The sequence below is a fragment of the Mercenaria mercenaria genome, chromosome 18 (assembly GCF_021730395.1).
Source record: "Mercenaria mercenaria strain notata chromosome 18, MADL_Memer_1, whole genome shotgun sequence".
In the NCBI taxonomy this organism is placed as follows: domain Eukaryota; kingdom Metazoa; phylum Mollusca; class Bivalvia; order Venerida; family Veneridae; genus Mercenaria; species Mercenaria mercenaria.
In genome coordinates, this window is record NC_069378.1 from 25,488,023 (window position 1) to 25,500,145 (window position 12,123).

At 36.3% G+C, this 12,123-nt stretch overlaps 1 protein-coding gene across 1 annotated transcript in view; it reads right to left on the bottom strand.

Annotated features, from left to right (window-relative positions):
- The window catches only part of LOC128550525 (nephrocystin-3-like), a 58,031-nt gene extending 46,412 nt beyond the window's left edge, over positions 1-11,619 (bottom strand). Inside the window, exons 1-8 of the mRNA XM_053529735.1 lie at positions 11,298-11,619; positions 8,414-8,696; positions 6,688-6,823; positions 6,221-6,370; positions 5,301-5,434; positions 2,750-2,848; positions 1,597-1,676; positions 671-754 (exon numbers count right to left, since the gene is read on the bottom strand). Coding sequence (XP_053385710.1) covers positions 671-754; positions 1,597-1,676; positions 2,750-2,848; positions 5,301-5,434; positions 6,221-6,370; positions 6,688-6,823; positions 8,414-8,696; positions 11,298-11,476 — 1,145 coding nt within the window. The 5' untranslated portion in view covers positions 11,477-11,619. The remainder of the gene's footprint in view (positions 1-670; positions 755-1,596; positions 1,677-2,749; positions 2,849-5,300; positions 5,435-6,220; positions 6,371-6,687; positions 6,824-8,413; positions 8,697-11,297) is intronic.
- Positions 11,620-12,123: the final 504 nt, after the last annotated feature.

The following is a 12,123-nucleotide window of genomic DNA, read 5'->3' on the forward strand; positions in this document are numbered from 1 at the left end:
ACATGCTGATTTTTCAGTATACTGGCTAGGAACCAGTAGACGGACAAGATCAGTGTCCTGACAAGAATAATAAGTGCTTTATTTGACATTCAGTCCCTTGATTAGGAACATTTAGATGTATGCATGTGTAAGTGGGAAAAGGTAGTCCCAAGTTGGTATTTACATAAATTTTGCAATGTTCCCTCACAGTGTTAACAAAACAATCTTTCATCACACTGGGACACAGAAACAGTTTTGTGTAAGGGCCACAATTTTTAACTTCTTGAGGTACCAAATGGCAATAAAAGGGTAATTTATTTTGTTGTGTGTTCGGTTTAACATAACACCAACACAACTATAGGCCATACGGTAACTTTCCAGCTTTTGAAGGTGGAGGATGACCTTGGGTGCCCCTCAGAGCATAATTTATCACAGCTGGCACCTGGTTAGAACTATCAACCTTCCAATAGCCAAGTGGATGGCTACCTCACCAGAAAGAATTCTACCCTCCAACTGAGATACCATGCATACAGCAGTGAGGACGAAGTGATCTGAAGTCAGTAATCATTCAGCCATGGAGGTCTCCTGTAAAAAGGGGCATTAGCCATTATTACACGTGTCTCCTGAACGTTAGTTCAAATGCAAACAAAAGGAACATATTTGTGACAAATACAAAAAGAAAATGTCTTACCCTTTGATTTCTCTAAAGCAGAAAATGGCTGTTCTGTTACCAGGGTGATCTAGATGTCCAGACTTGTATTCTACAGCAGTAAATCTACAATATCAATTACTCCATTAACCCTTACCCTGCTAAATTTCTAAAATGAACTGGTCCATCTTTCAATTTGGGCAATACCATTTGTTATTTGAAGGGGTGTTCACTGAAAATTTACTGACTGAATAGCAAACAGTGCAGACCATGACCAGCCTGCACGGATGTGCAGGCTGATCTTGGCCTGCACAGGTCGCAAAGGCAGAATCACTTGCCACCAGCAGGCTAAAGGTTAAATCTGAAATGTTCACAAGTATGATGAATATGTAATGTAAAAATTCTATAAATCGGTAATGTGTAATATATATTTATCCAACATTCTTGTATTTTTAACAAACTGAATGACTGTTATAAATCTGCAATGAATGCACTTGCACTAATCATTTTGTTTTTAGTACTGGCAATCACAATGTTCAACCAAGCAGAACTCTTTGAACAAATTTGAAAGAGAACCATTACAAGAACATCAAAGCAAAGTTCCCTTGATTCCCACAGAACAGTTTCAGAGGAGATGTCATTTGAAGAAAAGTGCAGACTACCAATGGACAGACAGTGAGTGGTCACAATAGCTCACACTAAGCATTTAGTGCTCAGGTTAGCTAAAATCAGTAGGAACATTAAATTTACATTGTTTAACAAAAACTTACTTAAAACAGCTGCATTTTAAACTGCTTAAAAATGTTTGTCATCAAAGTCGCTCAAACAGTTATACTGGTATAATACTTTTCAAAATTGATATCTTAAAATAAATGTGTACTATCGTTTTTTTTTTTATATATTTCAAATTTGCATTCATTGAACTGGAACTAAAAGCCTGACAAATATTCATAAACCATACACCCTACCTGTTAGAGTTATCTCCCAGGAAAGCCAGAAATATTGAGGACTTGTCAGCATGGTGCTTTCTGCATTTCAACTGCAAATCCTTCAAAAATAGAAAATAGGCTATGCTTAGATAAACATTTACATATTACTGTTTAAATTGTTGGATATTTTTCCAACACTTTATTAATACTAGTTGTATAGCCACAGCAGAGGACAATATACATACTGAACTAACTGAAAAATATCCCATGTCACTAAGGTGTATCTCTGCAATACTTCAGGCCTTGAGAGAAACTTGGTGGAACCACCATCAGTGGGGACTAACAGGTGACATCTCCAACCTAAGTAATGCTTAAACTAAATCAGTGGAGGTAAATGATTATCCACAGACATACTGTGAAATCATTAATATTTGTGGGGGACTAATATTCGTGGATTTCGTGGTTGAGTCAATCCACGAAATTTAATCCCAACGAACAAGTAAAATTCCCATTCATTTTATGTTCAAAAGTTAAAATCCACGAATTCATATCCCCACGAAATTGCCCTTTTGACCAAAACCATGAAATTTCATGCCCACGAAATTAAACGATTTTACAATAACCACTTTCCAAATGAGACCATGAGGCAACAATGAAGTTCTGCTGATTACTGAAGCTGATTGTAAACATATGATACTAAAGCTTAGCTACCGAGGTCCAAAATCCCACATGCTGCACATGACTTTCATGACCACGGTCTATTTCATTGGATCATGTACAATGTAATCTCAGAGTCTGATAGAATATAATTGAGCTGCGCCATGAGAAAACCAACAGAGTGGCTTTGCGACCAGCATGGATCCAGTCCGCGCAGTCTGGTCAGGATCCATGCTGTTCGTTAACAGTTTCTCTAATCCCAATAGGCTTTGAAAGCGAACAGCATGGATCCTGACCAGACTGCACGGATGCACAGGCTGGTCTGGATCCATGCTGGTCGCAAAGCCACTATGTTGGTTTTCTCATGGCACGGCTCATTATTATGTTCAAATATATGTCAAAATGCATCAAGTGTTCTACAATTCAAATTTCTTATAAGAGAGCATGCCCCTAGACACTATAACCAATATCCATCTGGAGGCTGGCTAGGTCACTCATGTTTTGAAAACAAAATTACCAAAATGACTATAATTACCAGATTATTCTGTGATTCCTGTTCATCATAGAACAGATGTATAGTAACAAGGCTTCTTCCTTCTTTATTACACAGTGAGCTCAACTTTGGTCTGTACTCCTGTAATATAACACAATAGTAAACTAAACACATGAACATTATTTTGTATGTTTCATTATGATTAGAATATGAAGATAATTTTTTCATTCTATTTTTCTTTCTAAAGTATCATTAACAAATATTTGTTTATTTAATAAAGGATTGTTTACAGTGGTTTAACACCATTTTTCAACAGTATTTCAGTCATGTAACGGTGGGCAGTTAACCAGTGTTCCTGGATTCTGTACCAGTACAAACCTATTCTCCGCAAGTAACTGCCAACTTCCCCACACAAATCAGAGGTGGAGGATGACTGATTTCAGACACAATGTCTTTTATCAAATCGTCACGGAGAACATACGCCACGCCCGGGGATTGAACTCATGACCCCGGGATCCGTAGACCAACGCTCTCCCTACTGAGCTAAGCAGGCGGGCTTAGACAGTAATGAAAGGTAGATGGAAGGTAAATAGACAGATAGTCTGACCAGGATCTGCACTGTTTGCAATTCAGTCTGTAGCTTTTTTAGTAAGCACCCCTTTTAAAGATAAAGGTTCTGTCCAAATTGGAAGATGGACAAGTTCACTATAGAAATTTTGCAGGGTAAGGGTTAATTTTGCGGATTCACTCAAGCACAAAAAATCAGTCCTCCTTGTGTTTTTTTTTGTTGCGTTTAACATTGCAACGACACATTTATAGGTCATATGGCAAACTTCCAGCTTTGATGGTGGAGGAAGACCCCAGGTGCCCCTCTGTGGATTATTTCATCATGAGCAGGCACCTGAGTAGAACCACTGATCCGTAAGCCACCTGGATGGAAGAATTCAATGCCCAGAGTGAGACTTGAACCCATATCGATGAAGGGCAAGTGATCTGAAGTCAACGACCCTAACCATATGGCCTAGGAGGCCCCTCAGTACTCCTTGAATAAATGTTTTTGCAGTAATTTAGCTCAAAATATAACATAACAAGAGCTGTCCGTAAGACAGCCAAGCTCGACTATTCGAAATATTGTCACAGAAGCAGGAAATTATTACCCAAAATGTTAAATATCGAAAGAGTTTTAAGTTCGAAATGGGACATAATTTGACCAAAATGCATATCAGAGTTATGGGACTTGATACTATCAACTAGTTTAATAACCCCGAAGAAACATGTTAAGTTTCAATTCCATATCTGCATTAGTTTTGGAGATAGTAACTTGCATGTAAAACTTTAACCAGAATTTTCTAAGTCCAAAAGGGGGCATAATTTGCTCAAAGTACATGTTAAGAGTTATGGAACTTGACCCAGTGAGGTTGGTAACTGACCTAGAAAAAGAATAAATAAGTTTCAAAGCTATATGCCTTTTGGTAATAGCTGTATGTACTTGCACGCAAAACTTTAACCAGGATTTTCTAAGTCCAAAAGGGGGCATAATTTGCCCAAAATACATGTCAGAGTTATGGGACTTGATTCTATCAACTAGTTTTATAACCCCGAAGACAAATGTGAAGTTTCAATTCAATATCTGCATTAGTTTTGGAGATAGTAACTTGCATGTAAAACTTTAACCAGGATTTTCTAAGTCCAAAAGGGGGCATAATTTGCTCAAAATACATATCAGAGTTATGGAACTTGACCCAGTGAGGTAGGTAATTGATCTAGAAAAAGAAAAAATAAGTTTCAAATCAATATGTCTTTTAGTAATAGCTGTATGTACTTGCACGCAAAACTTTAACCAGGATTTTCTAAGTCCAAAAGGGGGCATAATCTGCTCAAAATACATGTCAGAGTTATGAGACTTGACCCAATGAGGTAGGTAATTGATCTAGAAAAAGAAAAAATAATTTTCAAATCAATATGCCTTTTAGTAATAGCTGTATGTACTTGCACGCAAAACTTTAACCAGAATTTTCTAAGTCCAAAAGGGGGCATAATTTGGCCAAAATACATGTCAGAGTTATGGGACTTGACCCAGTGAGGTAGGTAATTGATCTAGAAAAAGAAAAAACAAGTTTCAAATCTATATGCCTTTTAGTAATAGCTGTATGTACTTGCACGCAAAACTTTAACCAAAATTTTCTAAGTACAAAAAGGGGGCATAATTTGGCCAAAATGAAGGTCAGAGTTATGGGACTTGGTGCTATCAACTAGTTTTATAACCCCGAAGACACATGTGAAGTTTCAATTCAATATCTGCATTAGTTTTGGAGATAGTAACTTGCATGTAAAACTTTAACCAGAATTTTCTAAGTCCAAAAGGGGGCATAATTTGCTCAAAATACATGTTAGAGTTATGGAACTTGACCCAGTGAGGTTGGTAATTGACCTAGAAAAAGAATAAATAAGTTTCAAAGCTATATGCCTTTAAATGATAGCTGTATGTACTTGCATGCAAAAACTTAACCAAGGTGTGACGCCGACGCTGACGCCGACGCCAGGGTGAGTAGAATAGCTAGACTATTCTTCGAATAGTCGAGCTAAAAAGTACCTTCATAAACATATCCACCTCTGGCTGTGCATCTTTAGGTGCTGATATGTACAGCCGGAGAGCACAGCTCAGTGACTGCTCCGGAATTATAGGCACAATCTGGTTTAACGTGGCTAAAGCAGACGACCAATCTTCTACAGAAAGAAAATGAAATTATTAATTTCATCAACTTATAAAGTGTTGAAATACTAAGGATGTAACAGATTAAAAAGATACCAGTGTTAAAACAATGTAACAATACCTCTTTCATATCAACTGCCTTTTCAAAATCTCAAATAGTGATTATATATATTTAACCATTTGCAACGATTTACAGTTTCACACTCAAAAGTTTGGCCAAACCGAGATGTAAAATACACCAAAACTCTATCAACACATAACTATTTCATATATTCTGCTCTTTTAATAGCTCTTTTATCTTATGCTTACAGTTAAGGTTATAGGATGACACAAGCAGTCATATTTTCAATCACCTGTCAATATTCTGTATACTCACAAATCATCCTTTTATGTGAGGAACTAATTTTCGTGGGTTTCGTATTTGAGTCAGTCCTCAAATTTTCCTTTTATTTGATCTTGAAAGGGAAAAATCCAAGAATATTTATGCCTATGAAATAGATGTTTTGCCTAAAACTGCAAAATTCCCTGCCCAAGATATTAAATGATTTTACAGTATATAAAGGATTGATTATTGTTACATCTTTAATCTTGTATTAATGGGAACATTACTTTATAGCCACAAAGTCCATAAAAATTAGTCCCTCATGAAAATTAATGATTCACAGTATTTACTTTAGTTTGCAAAACAATTGAGCGGTGTGACATATAAATTACCCAAGAGTGCAAAAATGCAGTGCTCAGTATCTTGTTTTCAATCAATTTGACATATGCATCATATTTACTACAGAACAAGCCCAAACCTTTGTTAACGTTGGTAAATGGTCCATCAAACTCCATCATACTGCTAGCAAACTCTGGTCCACGCAGGGTGGTCTGGTGTAACTGTACCGTACTACCCATCGATGATTCTGATTCCACATTGGTCCACCAGTCTCCGGGACTACTGTTACCTGCAGTTATGAATATCTTTGATTTTGATTCTCAAGCCATGGTTATACAATAAATTTTATACTCAAAAATTCAAAATTCAATTTCAGATGTATGGATTTATATTTTTTTGATTTTGCTGGGTTTAATGGCACACCAATACAATTATAGTTCATTGCAGGCTGGTCTGGATCCATGCTGGTCGCAAACCCACTATGTTTGTTTTCCCATGGCATGGCTCAAATGTAGATAATATGTACATTTTAGAAAAAAATTTGACCTGAACATTCAGAAATACCTTAAAACCCAAGAAAACAAACCCAAAGTTTTATATACATACTATCAATGCCAGTTCTTGAGGTAGTATCTGTATCTTCTGGAAGGTAACCATGGGCAACCTTGCTCAATTTGTTCTCTAGTTCTCTTTTTGCTCGCAGAAGATTCTGAATCTCACTTTCCTTCGTCTCTCGAAATATCTGATAAATACATCAAATATGTGATAATTACACTAAATATCTGATAACTACATCAATTATCTCACAAATCCCTAAATATCTGATAAATCCATCAATTTAAATAATTATCGGACAATATCTGACCCAATACATCAAATATCTGACACATCAAATATCCTCCATCAAATGTAACTAGATGCCCACAGGCAACATGTCGAGTCAGCCAGCTGTCAAAAGGACTGACACTTTTGATACTATTAAAAGAATGCTTTCGAGTGGAATCCTATGAAATTTGTCAGATGTCAACACCGATGCCGACGAGAGTACAATAGCCCTCCTTATAATTCAAACAGTTTAGCTATAAATGGCATTTCTGAAATTGTCCAACAGTATTAAAGCCATATTTGATCTTTAAACTCCAAGTGTGACCTTAACCTTTAAGATATTGACACAGGTTTTGCATGCGACACACAGTCTCATGGTGGTGAACAACTGTGCCAGGTTATTTTAAAATCCCACAATCAATGACAAAGTTATTGTCCGGACAATGTCAATTATAGCCATATTTGACCTTTAAACTCCAAGTTTGACGTTAACCTTTAAGATATTGACACGGGTGTTGCACGCGACACACAGTCTCATGGTGGTGAACAATTGTGCCAGGTTATTTTAAAATCCCACAATCAATGACAAAGTTATTGTCCGGACAATGTCAATTATAACCATATTTGACCTTTAAACTCCAAGTGTGACCTTAACCTTTAAGATATTGACGCCGGTTTTATAATCCCACATTCAATGACGAAGTTATTGTCCGGAAAAGGTCAATTATAGCCATATTTGACCTTTAAACTCCAAGTGTGACCTTATTATTTTAAAATCCAACAATCAATGACAAACTTATGGTCCTGACAAAGAAATCCGGATGGATGTACTGACGCACGCACATACACCAAACAGCCATTTGGACAAATATGTCTTCGCTCCCTTACTGGCTCGACAAAAAAGTAAGGTATTAATTATTTTTTCAGTTTCCCATTGATGAAAAAAACATCTCTTGTAATCGGTGTCCATTTCCCAAAGGGTTTCGGTCAAAGGCTTTGACTATGTTGCCTTAGCTGAATTATTTTTTTGTGAAACTGTCTTGAATTCCTCACTAAAACACTTGTCATTATTCAGTGCATATTAGATGGGACATTTCCTTTGACAACTTTTATCATTGAAGCATAATGTAGCAAAAGTTACACAACCCTAACTGGTTATCACATATCGTGTGCAAATTCTTTTTACATTTTGACCAGCAAGCCATTCTATGTCATTAGAAATATTTTTTTTAACATATTTTGTTTTCCAAGTTTTGATATAAGCCCAGCAAACATGTTCTGATTAAAGACCATTCAAAAAGCACAAACAATTGACCAGCAATATATATAAGGAATCATGTAATAACATACATTTTAAGAAAATTGCAATCCGCCTTACAAGGCGGCTGGGTCAATATTGCCAGATCAGAAAACTTTCCCAAAACTTTCACAGCATACACCTGAGAATGCATTCAAAATACCTGAGCATGATGTGAATAAAATATAGAGTAAACCATTGCTGACTGACCTTAAAAACCCTCTGAACTTTATCACGATCATGTTCGAAAGCTGCCGCCCTTGCCAAAGCTTGAAGCTTCTCTTCATAAGCGGCATCACGTTCTTGTCGCATGTTGTTACATGTTCTCTGTAAAACTGTCAGTTCGGCTCGCAGTCGTTTATTATCAGTTTCCAGTTTTGTCTTCTCTCTCGATGTATTCTGTATTTCATTCTCAGTGTTCAGACGATATATCTCATATTCTCGACGAATGCGTTCCACCTCGGGATTTTCTAAATCTATGGATAGTGCCGACCTATAAACCATTTAATGTCAAAACTGTTATAACAGTACTACAACTCTTAATGGCCCTTAAACAAACAGATCTTGAATATATCACTTTTGGGGGGGTATAATCATACAATTCCAATAATTATTAATTCAAGCAATTTGATTGGTTTAGATGAGACACTGGCATACTGACAAACCCCATTTGTTACATTTTTGTATTCATACACATATTTCTTTGCTGCATAATGGCCAAGTCAGAGAGTAAAGAAATTTTTAAAAACAGAAAACACAATATAAACAATCAGTTTCTAAGTTAAATCATTTCCTGTCTGATGACCATGACTGCAATTTAAAATCTGATAAAAAATTGTTATCTAAATTTTTTGGAGCCAAGACCAAAATCATTAAAAACCTAACAAGAGATTTTGAGGACAGAGCCACCTGACACACAAAAACTTAAACCAAATACAGCTATGATGAACAAGAGCTGTCACAGGATACAGTGCGCTCGACTATTTCGATGCTGGATAGTGAAACTGGGCACATTTGAGAAAACTGGAGCTGTCAGCCTGTCACTGGAGTGTTTAATGGCTCCAATGGTGGATGAAGATATTGCACAATAGCTTGAGTCTGTGTCAAAAATGTCAAGTAATAAGAGAGGTAAAGATAAAGTGTATCAAAACACTATGTAAGTATAATTCTAAGCAAAAAGGGGGCATAATTCATAAAATATTGGTGCAAGAGTTATTCACCTTGTGTCATGATGTAGGTGATGATGTGGAACAACTACTTCAAGTCTGAATCAAAATGCATTTCGTAAGAACTAAGATACAGTGAAAATGCATCAAAATTATTCTTAAATTCTAAGTAAAGGGGCATAATTCATGAAAAATTGGTGCCAGAGTTATGCAACTTGTGCCATGTGATGTGAGTGATGATTTTGAACAATTATTTTAAGTTTGAATCAAATCCATTCAGTAATAACAGAGAGATAGAGTGAAAGTGCATCAAAACTTTAACCTGAAACTCTAAGTAAAAAGGGGGAATACTTCATGAAACATTTGTGCCAGAGTTATGCACCTTGTGTCATATGATGTGGGTAATAACAAAGATAGAGTGAAAGTGCATCAAACTTTAACCTGAAATTCTAAGTAAAAAGGGGGAATAATTAATGAAATATTTGTGCCAGAGTTATGGCCCTTATATCATATGATGTGGGTGATGATGTTGAACAATTATTTTAAGTTTGAATCAAATCCATTCAGTAATAACAGAGATAGAGTGAAAGTGCATCAAAACTTTAACCTGAAATTCTAAGTCAAAAAGGGGGAATAATTCATGAAATATTTATGCCAGAGTTATGCACCTTGTGTCATATGGTGTTGGTGATGATGTTGAACAATTATTTCAAGTTTGAATCAAATCCATTCAGTAATAACAGAGACAGAGTGAAAGTGCATCAAAACTTTAACCTAAAAATCTAAGTGAAAAGAGGGGAAAAATCTTAAAATATTGGTGCCAGAGTTATGGCCCTTATGTCAGATGATGTGGGTGATGATGAGGAATAACTATTTTAAGTTTGAATCAAATCCATCAAGTAATTACAGAGATAAGAAGGAAAAAGAGAAAGTGTAAAAAAAAACTTTAACCAAGGTTGGGACGCAAAGGACAGCAACGCCAACACCGGGTGGAGTAGGATAGCTCTCCTTATACTTCATATAGCTGAGCTTAAAATGGTGGCTCCTATAAGAATATGTGAAATGGAGTAATGAAACCTGTGTACTGCATGTCAGATCATCACAGTGAAAAAATGGGTGAAGTCAGCAGGGATTTATGCATGTATGAAGACCAGAAAAAAGAAATATTCCTAGAGCTACATACTGATTGTCAGGAAGCAGAATGGACAGTGATTCGAATAATATTAAACTTTGATATGAACTGGTACAGAGAAAAAGTTAAAATGCACATACATTAACATATTACAATGTATTTTATCACAGAAAATCATTTTACACTGACAGCTGCAGATGCAAATACACTAAATTTTCAAATGGTTTTGACAAGAATTAAAATCAAAGATCTAAGCTGGTTTCAAATGCAGATATTTGAAACAAGTGGGCACTTATTTATTGTTAAGAAAAAATATCAATTACTTCTATCTAAAATGAAAAGATTCTCAAAGACCATCAAATTAGTAATTTAGGTAGGCATTTTGATACTGTAAAAATCAAAAGACATTTATGCAAAGGATATTTTTTGCAATATTCGTGACATCAGATACACATGAAAGATTTATTATTGCTAAGAATAACCCTACATGTCTCAAAAGCTGGCCATATTTAACAAAAATTCCACCATACAGTTCCAATATAGGAAACTTTAAGCTTCACAAAAATATCTGATTACATGGTAAATCATGCAAGACCAGGCTCTGCCTTTGCGACCAGTGTAGACCAAGATCAGCCTGCACATCCTTGCTGATCATGGTCTGCACTGTTCGCTATTCAGCCAGTAAATTTTCAGTGAACACCCCTTGGAATAATAAATGGTACTGCCCAAATTGAATGATGGACCAGTCCACTTTAGAAATTTAGCAGGCTAAGGGTTAACAATAATGGAGACATACCTAAGACTTCCACCTTTAGGTTTTCTGAGAACAGAATTGGTTATCTTGTTTCCGAGTTTTCCTCTAGGCTTCATCTCAATCGGGATCCTTTTAATGACCCCTTTACTACTGCCATCCAGATCTGTCCCAAGAATGTCGTCATCGTCTTGGGAGCGTAGAAATGAGGCACCATTCCCCATGTCTTATATAACTGACTGGCAGTGCTGTCACATCAGCATTTCCATGGCAATACCTCCTGGTATGTGTTGCAACAGTCTTATGTTGTTCATATCTTGCTATTTCTATTTGTTTAACACAAACAAAACTCTATGTTATTGTAACATGAAAGGTATACAAAAAGGTTAGCAAAAAACGAAACTAAGTTCTGTAAAATTATTTATTTGTTTGGGTGGGGAGGGCTAATTTTCATACATTTGAGCCGCGCCATGAGAAAACCAACATAGTGGGTTAGCGACCAGCATGGATCCAGACCAGCCTGTGCATCCGCGCAGTCTGGTCAGGATTCATGCTGTTCGCTTTCAAAGCCTATTGCAATTAGAGAAACCGTTAGCAAACAGCATGGATCCTGACCAGACTGCTCGGATGCGCAGGCTGGTCTGGATCCATGCTGGTTGAAAAGCCACTATGTTGGTTTTCCCATGGCACAGCTCATTTCATGGTTATGTCAATCTATGAAATTAAATCCCAATGAATAAAGAAAATTCCTACATCATGTATATGTTTTACCTTTTAAATTTGACACCCACATACATGTATACACAAATATAAGCCCCACAAAATTGCCATTTTGGACAAAAGCAAGAAATTTTATGCCCACTAAATTAAA